Source organism: Marmota monax, unplaced genomic scaffold (assembly GCF_021218885.2).
Source record: "Marmota monax isolate L192 unplaced genomic scaffold, Marmota_monax_Labrador192_F-V1.1 WCK01_AAM20220418_F8-fsc00077, whole genome shotgun sequence".
Lineage (NCBI taxonomy): Eukaryota > Metazoa > Chordata > Mammalia > Rodentia > Sciuridae > Marmota > Marmota monax.
This window is the reverse complement of record NW_026694610.1, coordinates 5,587,557-5,604,175: the sequence shown is the minus strand read 5'-3', so window position 1 is coordinate 5,604,175 and position 16,619 is coordinate 5,587,557. Positions and strand designations below refer to the sequence as shown.

General features: G+C 33.4%; 1 protein-coding gene across 4 annotated transcripts in view; it reads right to left on the bottom strand.

The window, feature by feature from the left end:
• The window catches only part of Zfr (zinc finger RNA binding protein), a 76,949-nt gene that overhangs the window by 23,345 nt on the left and 36,985 nt on the right, over positions 1-16,619 (bottom strand). For all 4 annotated transcript variants that reach the window (XM_046422319.1, XM_046422317.2, XM_046422318.2 and 1 more), the window contains 8 exons: positions 16,117-16,408; positions 13,451-13,647; positions 11,439-11,558; positions 9,980-10,125; positions 7,824-7,986; positions 6,891-7,096; positions 5,711-5,861; positions 3,039-3,180 (listed from right to left, as the gene is read on the bottom strand). In XM_046422319.1, the coding sequence (XP_046278275.1) occupies positions 3,039-3,180; positions 5,711-5,861; positions 6,891-7,096; positions 7,824-7,986; positions 9,980-10,125; positions 11,439-11,558; positions 13,451-13,647; positions 16,117-16,408 (1,417 nt within the window). The remainder of the gene's footprint in view (positions 1-3,038; positions 3,181-5,710; positions 5,862-6,890; positions 7,097-7,823; positions 7,987-9,979; positions 10,126-11,438; positions 11,559-13,450; positions 13,648-16,116; positions 16,409-16,619) is intronic.

Sequence of the window (16,619 nt, the reverse complement as noted above, 5' to 3'; positions counted from 1 at the left end):
AACCAACTCCCCAAACCATTCTTGCTCTCCAAAGTATCTAGAACATGCTTTTAAAGGACCTCTTTTCCATGTTCCTTATTTATATTATTTGCTGAAGCTTAAAATGCAAAGGTGATGGTGTGCAATCACCTTTTAAGTTTTTAAATAATCTAATGTTAACGCACCATTTAAAAATTTCCTCCAATACAGAAGAATTTTGTTCACAAGCATTCATAACTTTGGAAATTTTAATCAATGACACAAATTCAAAGATGCCAAGACACCTATTTCAAGTTAAAAATATATTAGAACTATAAGTAGGAAATTGCTGTTAAATTTAGAGTGTGGATTTTTGCACCCATTTTTTACTTCAAGTGGATTAACCCCTTAGATATATCGTACTAAAATCATACTTGCTGCCTAACACCCAGTTAAAACAGAAATCAGTTAATTTATAAAAACAAAATGCAAATTATTATTCTACATGAACATATTTCAAAAATTTTAAGGGGTTAATCACCAATTAGAAGACATGCGGTGTCCACACTATTTTATGATTAAAAGTTAATAAGAATATATTAATTTAAATTAACATGGTTATGTAAAATATATAATCCACTCAACCATTTAAAAACTAGTGTGAACACTGCTTAATTCTAGAAGAGACAAAGACAAAACAAACAAAACAGCCACACGAAAGACAATAAATGCCAGACTCTGCATCCAAAATCCCTCCTTAACCAAATGGCAGATGTGACACTGAGCTTTTGAAAACCTTGGTCAAAAATCCTTCCGATGTCTTGGCAGCAACCCCTGACAGGAATCAATCCCCTCTGCTAGAAGGCTTTGGACCGGGCCTGATAAGCTACAGGTGAAAAAAAAACACACACAATACTTGACTTGCTGCAGAAAACAATTCTGTAGCAAGGGTTAGAGCATTTTGAACATTTTAAGCTTTAAGTCAATTAAATGTTTAACTGTCAAACACAGTACTATAAAGTAAAATCTGTCATGCGTTTAACAGTTATTAGAACAATTTAATAGTTTCTTTTATTAAATATTTTTTCATATGAAACAGGGTTTTTACACATCAAAGAGCTACCACACTATGTGCACGTAGTCAGTCTCATGATTTACAATGTTCTTCCGGCAAAGCCTTCCTTAACCCCTGTACTAACTCCCCAAAGCAAGCTATAGGCTTTAAGTGATTTTAAGACACAGAGCATTGGGAGCTGCAGTGAGAGAGAATACATACCGTTACTCTGCAGCAAGAAAGAAGCAATCTTCGTAATGAAGCTAAAGAAATGATTTACTGCAGTTATCTGCAGCAAGGAACACTCTATCAATGTTTCTACACTTTTGCATATCCAACTTTCCAGCTCAGTGTCTTGAAGCACAATCTTTCAATTTTGAACTGACCATTTCCCTCAGGTTCATTTTTATAATTCAGAACAGTAATTCTAACTCAAGTCTGGGTCAGACAAAAATATAATTTTGTTTCCTTTAAAAGGGATAGGTTATCAAAGAACTTACACTTATGACACTATTAACTTTAATTTTTTGCAAAATAAAAAGGCTTGATACTGTACATAATTTAATTCAGTCTAAACATAATTGGACAGAATGTACTCTGAAACAAAGTTAATTGTTATATAATTTCACACTAAAATAGCAACATTTATAATATTTTGTATTAGAAAGTTTTAAAATTTCCAGTCCTAAATAAAAGGTCATATGCTACATATGTTAAAGGTCATATGCTACGTAAGTAAAAGGTCATATGCTACTTATGACCTGATCAGATTGACTCAAACTCTTTCTCCAGCAACACCCATGGCCAAACCTTGAGTGGAAACTCATGTTACATAAAAGATCCTTTACATGAAACTCATTTATTTTGAAGATGCAAAGCTTAAGATACAACATACAAATCCTAATATGGTAAATAACAAAGTATGCAAGATAAAACATGTCTCCCAATGACATTTTAGGTAAAATGCCTTTTTCCTGGGTTGTAGAAAGCCCAGTGCCATTAAAAAAAAAAACAAAACAAAAAAAAAAAAAACACACAAAAAAAACAATGCTTTGCTGTAAGAAAACAAATTTAAATGGACAGTAATTGAGAGGCTTTTCTCAACCTGTATCACAAAGAAATATTAGTGTAATTCCATATTTAACAAGTTAAGATGTATAAAAACAACATGAAAGGAAACAAAGTAAATTTTATCTGACCCATAAAACAAAAGAATCAACATACTGCAGACACTGATCATGCTTTTTGGCTTAAAAGCTTTTGAAGCTTTAAAAATGTTACAGAACAGTCCCTAAAGCAACATTGCTGGCACCAGCAGGATTCATATTCTACAATGGCAAATTAAGTTTAAAAATGCTGAACTGTACTCTAACTCACTAACTGTATCTGCCTAATTCATTTTTAATTCTAATATGATATTCAGGCCAAATATCAAAATCTATGTGCATTAGGATGATCAACATTTATGAAAGTGCTCCAAACCAAAGAGCAACCTCAGAGAACTAGAAATATTTACCTTAGAACAAGCCAAATCCATGATTACATATATAATAATACCTCAAATGTAAGTGCTAAGAATAGTTAGCCAATTTTGTCTGTGAAACTTTCTTGTCTTCTTTTAAGACAAGGCAAGATTGAGAACTTCTTAATGGAAGTTAAAGTTGTGGCCCCTATACTAGTAAACATTTAAATTTTTTTTTCACAAGTCAACTATGCCAAGTAAAAATAATTTTGAATTTTTTTCCAGAAATCTGAGGTTAGCAAGAAAAGAAAAAAAAATCAAGAAAACCAATCATATCCTATGGGTTTCATGTAAAAATTATCATTAACAAGAGCACTTACTTTGTGGGAAATGATCTCAACCCAAACTGGTTGCTAAATAAGTCAAATCTATTAAATATGTAATGCCAGCATGTTGCCTTCTAGGGCTTAATGCCATCTTAAAGAGTAGGTAAATTGAAAATAATGATAAAACAAAACAAAAAAACAGTTAATAGAAAAGTAGAATGTTTAACAGCTTTCCAACCTCCTTCCCTCATGTTCTCTTCTCGAATAATTGGAGATGTCAGGGTGATAGTGACTTGCATTTTGGGTTCCACACATGAATTCAAAATTATCGCTGCTTCAGATACAGCACATTTTATGTCATATTTCTCAGGACTTATAACCTATGTAAAAAAGATTATAAGAAATTAGTTGGATATAATGCATTTGTTAACAGACAAAAGCAGTTTCATTATGATTCTTTTAGTTTTCTACTACCCTAACCATTCTATAAAGACAAGATCATATACTACTATAAGATCTGCCATATATGTCCATATAATTAATCTCTTGTACCTCTTTATTTTCAAAATCTTTGTTGAGCTAATATTTAACATTATTAGTATTATTTGGGATATTTGTAAATGTGTATGTCTCTTAAATGATGAATTCTTAGATAAAAAAAAATACTGGCATTGTTTTTCATATTTACAGAACTTGGAACTAAAATAACTGGACCTAACAATTCAACCATTGGATCCTACAGCCACAGTTCAAGCATTCCCAGTATATATTCTCAGTGAATTCAATAGATCCACATCTTATCAGGAAGCAGGAAGTCCCACTTAAGAACAAAAAACAAATCCCAAGATTTACCGCAATTTGGTAGACATGTAAAAAGTCACAATTTATATGAACAAATTAAAGTTTTAGACAAAAATTACATGAAGTGTTTACAGTGTAGTGTCTAGTCTTAAATCCTAGCTCTATTTTATAAGCCATGTGAAGATGGGCAAATTATTTACCCTGTGATTGTTCCTGTAAAATATGAACAATAATTGTACCTAACACTTAGGTTGTTATTTACGTAAAACCCATTACTATGTAAATGTTAACTATGATTATGATGAAGAATTAATTTTACTTTACTTGCTAATCCACTTACATAATAAGAGCAGGTTGCTTTGAAAGAGCTATCTGCTTTAGCTTAACTGTTAATTATTTAATTAGGATACAGGATTTCCTGCTCTGTAGTTTTATTAAGTAGAATGGAGATGTTTCTTACAAATTCTATGACTTTATTCTAAGGCCCCTAATCTTTTCTTTGCCCCTTTCATTGGCCTAACAGGGACAACAAAGAGGTAAAAAGACAAACAGGAACTTTCTCTCTAGAACAATGGTAGGAGAACAATAGAAAGTGCTAGAGTGGTGCAAGTTTAAGTTCAACAAGGTGCTTTCACTGTTCCTTTTATCATCTGTTGTAATATTGCTGTCAGGTAGTATTCTGACTTAGTACTGTAGGATCCACACTACCAATGAAATTTTAATCCCTGAATTCAGAATGGCTAAATTGAAAGGTTTTGAAATAAAATTTATCCAAGATATCATGACTTTATACCCCCCACACAAAAAAATTAAATTCAAGCTTTAAAGTAAGGTTGTTTTGTAAAACCAAAAGGGAATATTCTTGTCGCACGCCTATAATCCCTGAGGCTTGAAGGAAGAGACAGGAGGATCGTGAGTTCAAAGCCAGCCTCAGAAAAAGCAAGGTGCTAAGCAACTCACTGAAACCCTGTCTCTAAATAAAACACAAAAATAGGACTGGGGATGTGGCTCAGTGGTTGAGTACCCCTGAGTTCAATTCCTGGTACCAAAAATAAATAGGAATGTTCTCTTAATTGTGTATTGCCATGATTTGCTGGAGACAAGAGAAGTACTTCCTACCATTATACACATTAGAAAATTGAAACTATAGAAGTCATCCCTTATCTGTAGTTTCACCTTCTGTAGTGTGTTACATGTTATCACTGCAGTCTGAAAATATTATACAGTAAATTCTAGAAACAGATAATTCATAAGTTTTAAATTACATGCTATTCTGAATAGCATGATGAAATCTTGAGGCACCCTCCCCTATCTGGCCAGCTATGTGAATCATGACTTTGCCTAGCCCATGCTATATATGCCCATTAGCTCCTTAGTTGAACTGTTATTAGATTGTTATGGAATGGCAGTGCTTGTGTTCAAGTAACCCTTATTTTACTTAAAGGCCCCAAAGTGCAGAGTAGTGATGCCGGCAATTAAAATCTACAAAAGATAATCTGTGCCTAACATGTGAATTAAACCTTATCAAAGGTATGTATGTATAAGGAAAACACAATATACACAGAGTTTGGTATTATCATTTAAGGTACTGACTGGGCGTCTTGGAACACATTCCCGAGGATAAGGGGATACTATTGTATTAATAATTAAACTGAAGAAATCAAAATCAAATCCTTTCTTTTAGTTATATTTTATTAAAAATATGTCAAACTACATAAGTAAGAGGTTCATGAATTTAAAAACTTAAAATTAAACACTGGTAGTGTGGCTTTGTTAAGAGGGGAAAAAAAAAATCACTTTTTGTCCCCATCAACTGCCTTACAGTTTAAGTCTTGGAAAAAGAACAGGAAAAGGAGGGCATATGCTACAATTTTACATTTCAAAATAAACTGGCAAGATGGCTTCATGTCAAATACAAGCACCATAAAACCTAAAAAGACAAAGTAGAAAATAGTTTTATCAGTTTGCACAATTAAGCAAAAAACTCAATATGGAAAGTCAAGCCAAAAATTTAAAGGCTGGCTGAGGTTTAAACTGAAGCACAGTTAGTCCTGCCAAAAACTTTTGAACCAGACAAGGGGTAAATTTAACATTTTCCATCATACTTACAGCAAGCTGTTTGGGTAGGTTTTCTGCAATACGGCTTAATAATGTCTTTGAAGGTTTTTCTGAGCACAGCAAAACAAGGTTGACATTTCTATCTCCCCGGAGAAGTAGTCCTTTTGCCAATACTCCCACTCGCAACACTCCTTTCAAAGCTCTGTAGCAAAATCAACTCATATTATAATATGACATTTATTTCCTTTTTCCCCCCGTCTTCTTTCTTTTTTGCAGCGCTGAGCATCGAATCCAGGGCTTCTTCCATGCTAGGCATGCACTCTCCCACTGACCTATATATGCCCTCAGTCAGAACCATGATATTCTCTAAACACAATATTAAAGGGAAATTATTTTAATACTATTAAAATCTTCATCAACTACACTAACAAAACTATAGTATTTTTAACTATACATCATTAGATAAGCAATATGGATTAAAAATAAATCATGGGCATGGTAGCACACACCTGTTATCCCAGTAGCTTGGGAGGCTGAGGCCCTGGGTCATCAGTTCAAAGCCTAACTCAGCAAGAGTGAGGTGCTAATAAGCAACTCAGTGAGACCCTGTCTCTAAATAAAATACAAAATAGGGCTGGGGCCTTGGCTCAGTGGTCGAGTGCGCCTGTGTTCAATCCCCAGTACCCTCCCCCCAACCCAAGAACTAAGTTCTCACAGGCAAAACAAAGGATACCGAGTACTTCTGTTTTTCACTTTACCATTAATAAAAGTCATGTTTGAATTAATACAAAAATATTTCCAAATGGTAAAAGGAAAAGTAAAAAGTTATAGATCATACTATACAAACTCAATAAGAAAGATGGAGCTAAAGTTTGGGCTTATTCATGCTTTATGGTTAGTGCTACAACAGAATAGTAAAACTGCAAGGGGGACATATCAACAAAAAAATAGAGAAATTAGCGGCTGAATGCAACTGGAAAACCATACCAGAGACTTTGAAACAGATTTAATATGTTTTTATGTAAACTTAAATGAGTAAAATCCAAGGTTTAAACTGTGTTGTCAGTGGGACTATGTATTTCTCATTTTAGCTGAAAATATTACGTATCTAACACAAGGATAGTTAAGAAAGGTAGACTCACACAGGAATTATCTAATTGTGATTTCAAATGTAAAAAGTGCACATAAGGAAAACTAAAAATATGTACAGTAAATAACACTGAAAACACACCTGTCTTTACCTCCCTCTTTTTTATCATCTCCTTCTTTGCTCTTGCTCTTCTCATGTTCAGACAAACTGTCTGAAACGAGTTTTAAAGCACGTTCAGTGATAGAAACAATTTTCTGAACTGCTTGCAACTCCTCTTCTGTTGGATAAATGGTTGCATGTTTTGTCATTACATAACGGTCATCAGATGAGTCAGGACGACGTAAGGGCTAGAGAGAAAAGTTATACTTTAATTTAGCAAGGCCCTAAGCAACTTAGTGAGACCCTGTCTCTACATAAAATATAAAAAAGGACTAGGGATATGGCTCAGTGATTAAGCATTCTTGGATTTAATCCCTGATACTAAAAAAGTCTTCTGAGCAAAAGTAAATATTATTTTTTGATTACACTTGATCATATCTTTTCAATAAAAACCAGTTAAGCAAAATATCCACTTAAACAAATTTCAATTTTCCATTTCAGTAAAATGAAAATGCAAGACTACATGTGGTAGTAGAAATCAAACCCAGGGACTTGACCTCTACTACTGAGGTACATGGCTACCCCTGAAAATATTTTTTAATAAATTTAAAGTATTGATGATTTTGAAATTTTGATTTCCTTAACTCAAAATTTTACAACAGCCAAAACTTTATGATGATAAATGAGAAAGAATAGGCAAAGGAGTTTGCTGTTTTTTTCTAACTGCTGAATGTTTGTTCTTGTTTTCAGTAGTCTGAACTTCTTTTATGAGATGTTCCTCATAATCCTTTTAGCCAGTTTGTTCAGAACATAAACTCTCAAGACACAGATCTTTGTGAGAAACATCTAAATCAGATGAAAAAAAAATCCCATTAGATTAAGAGATTTAGTCTACAAACTAGCCCTCCAAAGGATCTCCTAATGTTGAAACAAGTTTAAATATTCATTTCTTATATAAAAAACATAGACACTCACTGCAGGACCCTGTGGTTGAGGAGGCATGCCTGGTCTAACTCCCAGAAGACCTAATGGGCCTGGAGGACCATGAGGATAGCCCCCATCGGGCATTCGGCGACGATCATCCCAATGATGCTGTTCTTCCTCCATTCGTCTCCAGTACATGTCCTCTTCGTACCGTCTGAAACACAAAGAATATTATACGAGGTTATGAGAAGAAATACAACCCAAGGACTTGCATCAGTGATGACATAAAAATTCTACCCAAGTCAGCCTAACATTTTTCTTCTTCCCTACTTACCTGATTTCCCATATTTGCTTTCATTGAGAAGTAAATCAATGTAAACACAGAACCAGAGAGAACAAAAAGCAGAAGAAAACTTCAGAGCTGAAGGTCAAAGTAGAAAGAACAGAAACTGTTCCTTCCAACCTCTCCCCACTGAAATTTTGCTTTCTATAACTTAAAATTTTACAACAGCCAAGACTTTATGATGACAAATGAGAAAGAATAGGCAAAGGACTATAAACAAGGCAAAGATCGTAAACCCAAATATCTACACCTAAGGGGGCTCAACCAGTAATGTATATAAAACACCCAATGTGCACACAGACATTAATAGCATTTTCTTGGTCTTTATAAAACTAAAACTCTCTCCTACATTTTTTTTTTTTTTACCTTAAAGAAAGCCTCTTAAAATACCTTTAATTTCTCTATTTGTGATACAGGCACAACATATACACTTCTCTAATATGAGCAAAATCAATGGTGTATAGTAATAAATGGCTATTCAAGGTCAATGAGACAGTCTCATTGTTGGGGACCTATAAAGAGCAATAGAGATTACAGTACAGTACAAAGCAAATATCCTGTCTAGAGACAACAGCTGTGACTTAGTTAGTTCATAATAACTGTCGCCATAAGGAATAATGAATGCATTTGCCAAGGTCATCAGGGTTTTTATGAAAACTTCATGGTTGTTGGTTCAGATGAAAATTTACTATGTATTCCAAATAAAACACCCATGAGCTGAACCTGTAATGTGGACATCTAGTGTACAGGTGACATCTTTCTAATCTATTCTACAATCTTCTTCACCATCCCTTTCCCTCTGGGTTCTACCTTTACTTTCAACTTCAAACTAGCATAGTAAGAGCTCTCAAAGAAAATCATGTGTCAAGCAAATTTTGGTAGCAAGTTTTATTAACAAATCTGTTTAAAACAAAACTTAAGAAAGAATTATGCTTCTTGACCACCACTGTAACAAACTACTCATTTCTTCATGTTGGGAATAAGCATAGCTTTTTAGGTAATCCAAGGACTGAGGGAACCAAATATCCTGTTATGTGATGTAGGCCTTGAGAAAAAAAAAAAACAGCTTGAAGGTTCTGAAAAATATGTTCAGTCCAACTTGGAATAGTTTATTAGTGCTAAAGATGTTTAAGTAAAATAACAGCTGGGACATTTAACTGTTGTTTGCCAATTCACATTATAGTATGTAACACATTTACCGGCAATTAGGTACTTAATAAATTTTAGACATACAAGTAAAAAAAAATAATTATATAACCTAGTAGAGAGGGGAAAGTCCTAGTATAGGGAAGAATACATTACAAAGGCAGAAGCTCCAAAAAGGATATAGGACTTATTTTTATCTTACACATAAAAACTGGTTTACACGTAATGGTAAAAACTAAAGGTAACATACAATAAAAGCCAAGTAAGTACTGTATAGGAAGTGTGTACAAATAAGTAATAAAAAATAAGAAATTTTTAGCACAGTGGTAGAGTGCTTGCTTAGCATGTGTGAGGCCCTGGATTTAATCCTCAGTATCACATAAAACTAAATAAATAAAATAAAGGTATTGTATCCATCTACAACGAAAAACCCTTATATTCAGAATATTGTTATCATGTAACCAGTCATTCTATTTTGCCTGTTTTAAATTGAGGTACTTATTAATTTATAACATGAAATTCTTTACATGATACCACTTTCAAGAAAATTCCTAATCCCAATAATTTTAATATAATGTTTCCTAGACTTATGATCTTACTAAACACTAAAAGTACATTAAAGAAATATGAATTAGCTCTAAATGGAAGACATATACCCAGAAACTTTTTTTTATGAAGGCAGAATCACTATCATGCTATTAAAAGTTAAGGATATTACCTCATTTCCATTCTCCAGCGTTCTTCTTCTTCCCGTCTTCGCCAATATTCCTCCTTCTGCATCTGCTTCCTCATTTTCTCTTCTTGAATCTTTCTTGCTCGAATACTAGGTTTTACTTCTACTTGCAAATCTGGGTTTACTTTTTTCTGTTAAAAAAAAAAAAAATTAAAAGAAAAAAAAAAAAGGCAGCCACCTTCAACAATCTACCTCCATCTTTAGCCATACAACTACACATATTGATCATAGAGGCTTTTACTTACAAAATTTTCCTAAAGAGAAAAATCAGCATAACTAAATTGAATCAGAGGAAATAATTCAGAATACATTAACTAAAATGCAAAATTACTAGGGCTGGGATTTGTGGCTCGGAGGTTGAGCGCTTGCCTTGTATATGTGAGGTACTGGGTTTGATCCTCAGCACCACATATACATAAATAATGGTATTGTGTCCATCTGCAACTAAAAAATTTTAAAAAATATATAAAATTACTAAGTAATTAGTATGTAATTTAGTGTTGACCAAATGAAAGTCCTTGTGGGACTGATTGATGAATGTTTAATTTTAGTTGTTTATAAATAGATGAAACATTCTAAGTATCTGCTTTGGCAATATTTCTTTTCATGAAAATATTGCCATTTAACAGACTGTTTTGCCAGCCCTGCATTTTAAAGAGAAAATATAAAACTAGTTCATTAATCCGACCTAGTTAAAACTTTAAATATTAAGATTTATCTTAATATTTATCTAATCTAATGTCACATTAGATTGGGTAGAGAGAGGTGATGGGATGGGAGGGGGGGATAGGAAGGGCAGCAGAATAAAATAGACACTAGTATAGCTGTATGTATATACATGGCCTTATAACCAATGTGATGATTCTGCAACCTGTACACTTGGAAAAATGTGAATTCATACCCCATTTGAATCAAATGTATGATGTCAAGATCACTGTATTATCATGAGCAACTAACTAATAAAAAATAAATATTTTTTAGTTGTAAAAAAAAAAAAATAAGAAGGTAAACTAATTAAAAAAAAAAAAATAAGATTTATCTTAATTCTTACAGTGTATCCAGTGAAGAATTCCTAGGGCAAGATGATGAAATTTTTCAAAAAAATCATCTTAAAATTGATTTTATTTGGAATTCTACCAAAATAAAGGAAGTAGATAAAGATTTGACACATTTTTCAAACACTATATGGAACAACTATCTTTAAATGATTACTTGATCAAAGCAACATTTGTTCGTTTTTCCACAATTACCAAATTTGATGAGAAAATAGTTATATTGGTTTTACTAACTACTAAATAAAAAACAAACATCTGATTTAGTACCTACGTGAATCTTTCAAGAGCTCATGCGAGTTCACTGACTGGGTGAGTTGTGGTTAGATGTTTTGTTTTACATAAAGAACATATGAGTTGTAAGAAAAACAGAATAGTTAAAATTTACTTACTTTATATTGAAGTCTGTGTCTCCGTCCTTTCAAGTGCATCTCCTTAGCATTGGGATCATTAAAGCTGCATTCACATAATTTACAATGAAACCGTATTACTTTTCCTTCATCATTTCGTACCTTGGTGTAGAAAAAAACAGGAAATAATTGTAAAATTTCATTCATAGACCCTTACAGATTCTTTGCTTCTGTATTTTTTAATGTGTGTAATTGTACATAATGGTGCAATTCATTTTGCAAATTTCATACACACACACACACACACACACAATATTCATGGATTATTTAATACAGATGTGAACATCTGGAATTTGAAGTGGGAGAAAAACATAAATGGAATGGATATACATTTAAAAGGATAGAAACTGAGAATGAAAGTATTTTTAACTTTCAAAATATTACGTACATTTGCTTTTGTAATTCTCTTTCATTTGAATATTTTAATCTATAAACACTTAGATTGAAATTTAGCTAGATGCCTTAAATTTTCTCATCAGTAGTACAGAATACCTAAAGCTGGCCAAATATTGTTCTTGGAGATGAAGATTTTTAAAAGCATTACTGTAGCATACAACTTCCTGAAAGATTTTATACATGTAACTTTATGGAAAGTCCAGATTAATTTTTTTTCTAACTGTACAATCAGAAAGATAAGTAGACAAGAATGTTATTACGAATTTAATAATGGATATGTAGTTGAAATTACAAGCATTTAGACTGGCTCTGAATGCAAATTTCTGAAATTTTTGAGTATTTAATTAATCCAAATCAATCAGAAATTAGGATGCTTGAGTTAAAAACATTTTTTTAAAAAAGAATACCAAATCTTACATTTTTTAAGTGATACTGCATACTGAACCCAGGGGTGCTTTACCATTGTACTAAATCACCAGACCTTTTTTTAGTTTTGAGACAGGGCCTAAGTGGCTGAGGCTGGCCTTGAACTTGCCATCTTCCTGCCTCAGCCTCTAGTCACTGATATTACAAGCATGTGCCACTGTGCCCAGCTCAAATTTTACTTATAAGAGATAAAGCTAAGTTAGAATTGTTTATAAACTACTTATAAATTACAGAATGCATCTTGTAAGTAAAGAACTCAAAATAATATGCAGTCTTCCAGGCATGTACTAGGTTCTTAGTTTCATCTAATTGTCATAATTTTATTGAGGAATATTCCTATTTTATAGACGTGGACACTGAAGCTCAGAAAAATGATACAATGCTTTGCAATAAAATGAAAGTAAATAGCAGTGTCACAACACTGGGTTTCTTTCCTGCTAATAGCAAATGCTAATCCTAAACTTAATTTATTCAAGTCTAATGTCCCCTTGCTCCTATATTTACTAATTTATTTAACCTTTAAATAGGAATAGTGTTCTAATCAACTTGAGAAACCAAATAAATGTCATGTGTTAAATTAGCAACCTTAATTTTAAACATAAATCAAAATAATTATTCAAAAGGAGATCTACTTGCTCTCTCCATCATTATTTTTGCTTCACAGAATTAAAAAAAATATATGCATTTTTTAATTTTTTAACATTTTTTTGTACCAGGGATTGAACTCAAGGGCACTGAACCACTGAGCCACATCCCCAACTCTTCTTGAATTTTTTTATTTTGAGATAGGGTCTCACTAAATTGCTGAGGCTGGCTTTGAACTCACAATCCTCCTGCCTCAGGATACAGAGCCGCTGGGATTACAGGCATGTACCACTGCACCCAGCAGAATTTTTTAAATTTTAATGTCTTATGATAGCTAAATAGAATATTACAAGAATATCTGCAAATAAATAAAAGTTACCTTACACTTCAGTGACACTGTTAACAAGAATAAAGTTAAACAGGCAAGCTTAAAGGACTTTTTTATAATACTCATTCCTTCATAAGTGACCTAAATCTAAAATATAACTAAGTATACTTTTATTTTACATGTAGAGCATGCTTGCAACAAAGTCACATACATCTTCCCTTTACCCAATTTCAGAGCTATAGTATTCTCAAAGCAATACCTCTTCCACATAATCATGGCCCACTGGTTGCACATCACTCTGCAATGCAGCAAGAGATGCTGGTGTGACTGGTTCTGACACTGTGTCTGTCTTTACTTCAGGAATCTGCACAGCAGAAGTGACAGGAGTACTTTTAACACATTCAGTTCCTTTTAAGTCTTCTGTTTTATTTCCTGTTGACTGCAGCTTGTTACCACCTAGAACAACAAAGAATTACAGTAATTTTATTTCTATATAAAAGGACAAACCCTGATACAATGAAAACTTCATAGAAAGTTATTTTCTACCAATAGTCAAACTTCTGTGCGTATACTAAAGATGGGAATTTTAAAGAACCACACAAGTGGCTTCTAAAATCCTATTAATAAAACATATTTCTGAACTCCCCCCTTCTTTAGCTCTAAAATCCAAAAGCTAATCAAAAAGTTTGTTATTCTAAACTGATAGTATGAATAATCTCAAAAACTGAAATAAAACCCCATAAATCATGGTTTTCATTTTAATTATCCACTAAAGAAATTGAAAAAAATTTTTTAGTTGTTGATGGATATTTATTTATATTTGTTGGTAAGACTTGAACCCAGTGCCTCATATGTGCTAGGCAACCCAGTGCAATAGGCAAATGCTCTACTGCTGAGCTACCACCCCAGCCCACTATCAACTAAACTTAACATTTTAAATAACTATCCAAGAGAACGCCTGAGTATCTGATTGCAAATTGTCTACAAAGACTTTCTTTCAAAAATATTTTAAACAATATACAAAATGAGGGCAATGTCCTAAGTTTTGATGATACCATAAGAGAATGTAGTTGTGGTGGTACACGCCTATTGATCCCAGATACTTGGATCCCAAGTTTAAGGCCAACCTCAGCGACTTAGCAAGACCCTAAGTAGAAATTAAAAAAACAAAACAAAAATGGGTGTGGGGGGCAGGTCGGAAGGTTGGTGATCAAGCTCAGTGTTAAGCACCTATGTTCTGGGGGCAGAAGACACTGTAGATGCCTTTGAGGTGCCCAAAATTAAAAAGAAAAAAAAAGCAAAAAAGCAAATAATTATAACACCATGTGAGAGTGCTACAATAAGTAGGAACCAAATATTGTAGGAAAGCTAAAGAAAGAAGTCATTACTCTTTAACCTGATCCAGTTAAGAAAGGCTACACAAAGGGTGTGAAACTTGAACTGGGCTTGGAAAGAGAAGTAATGATTATAATACTGGTCAGGAAGAAAGAAAAAAATGTTTAAACAGAACAGCATGTACTTAAAAAACACAGCAACATGGGAATTGAAATGGAAAATTCAAGGAAGAGTCAATAATTCAGTATGAATTACTATCTAGGAAGAAGTGACAAGATATGAAACTAGGAAGGTAGTAGGAGGCAGATTATGAAGAATCTTTTTTTTTTTAAAGAGAGAAATTTTTAATATTTATTTTTTAGTTTTCGGCGGACACAACATCTTTATTTGTATGTGGTGCTGAGGATGGAATCCGGGCCGCACGCATGCCAGACGAGCGCGCTACCGCTTGAGCCACATCACCAGCCCCATGAAGAATCTTATATGACAGAATTAAGGAATATAGATATGCTTGAGGAAAGCCAAAGTGAATTTTTAAGCAGAAGACTAATACAATTTGGCATGTATTTTATGATGACTGATCAGACTATCAAACAACATATTGAAGATACTGGATAGAGTAAGAAACAAAAAGTTCTAAGAAAGAGACTTCAGACCTAAAAATTAAGGCAAGGGTAATTAAAAAGACAGGAAAAAGCAGGAGGAAGAAATGAATAAAAAGTATTAGTAAACTTTATTTGAAAAATCAGTAATTTTGTGAGATTATATTGTGGTATTCTTGTGACAGATTTATGGGTTAGAACAGAACACATTGCAAAACATCTGTGAAACCATACAGAGAATGAACAGAGAATAAGTATGTAAAACACAGCTCTAAAACTCCAGGGTTTTTAATTTGCCAAAAAATATTTCAAGTCACCGAACAGTATCAGAATGGATGAGACCACCCAGGAATAATGGAGCATAGTGAGATAAGAGCTAGAATCAGCATCTTAGGAACTATTTAATGAGCATCCAGGAAGTGGACCAATAACGATACTTGAGAAAAGGATGTGTGGACCTATAAAAAGAGATAAAGATGTATCTTAAGTTTTATAGTACAGCAGTCAATGGAAAGAGAATATCGGGGGGGAGGGGTGGTCAATAGGATGAAACCAAAAACTGGCCACTGCGCTCAGCAATTAAGTCTTTGGTGAATCCTGAAATCAGTTTCAGGGAATACTATAGTAGACTGAATTGAAAAGGAACTACAGAAGTAGATAAAGTAAGGACTCAGGAGGGATATAGCTCAGTGGTAGTGTTTGTCTGGCATACACAAAGCCCTGGGTTTGATCCCTAACACTGTGCCAAAAACCCCAAACCAAACTAAAAAAAAGGTCTCTGAGTAAATCCACAACTACATAAGATATGGTCATATTTCTATGGCTGAAGGGAAGAAAACAGTATAGGATAGATACAGAGAAAAGGGCAGATATCTGAAGAAGATAAAGGATGAGTTGAATAGCATAAGCAGAAGGGTTAATCCTTCAGTGGAAAAGAAATACCATTTTGACAGAGTTAAGAGGAACACAGAGAAACTTCAGTACTTGCCAACAAAGTTTATTTTGGGTGTAGATGTTTTCTTGGCAGCCATATTGGTAGGCACTGCTGATACTTTAGTGTTGGATGTACTATTAAGAGATGAATTTCCTGTAGTCACAAGACCTTTCACTGAAGAAGTTGCAATTGATGAAGTATTCACAGTGCAATTGCTTGCTGCAATGCTTGAAGGAGAGGCAGTTGGTTTTGAAGCAGAGACAGCCGTTGAAGAAGTAGCTTGGCTAACAACGTTTGGTTCTGTTGAAGGAATAGGTTTACCGAGTTTTGTGTGTAATTTAACCACCTACAAAACAAAAGTGCATTTATTTGTCAGGAAACACAAAATGCAAACTTTTAAGCTTATCTAAATGACATTATAAAAAAAATGAACATATTTTTCTTTGCTATATTTTTTCCATTTTATTGGCGCTTTATAGTTGTACATATTGATGGAATTTGTTGTTACACATTCACAAATGCATATAACATAATATGATAATCTGGCCCAGCACTTT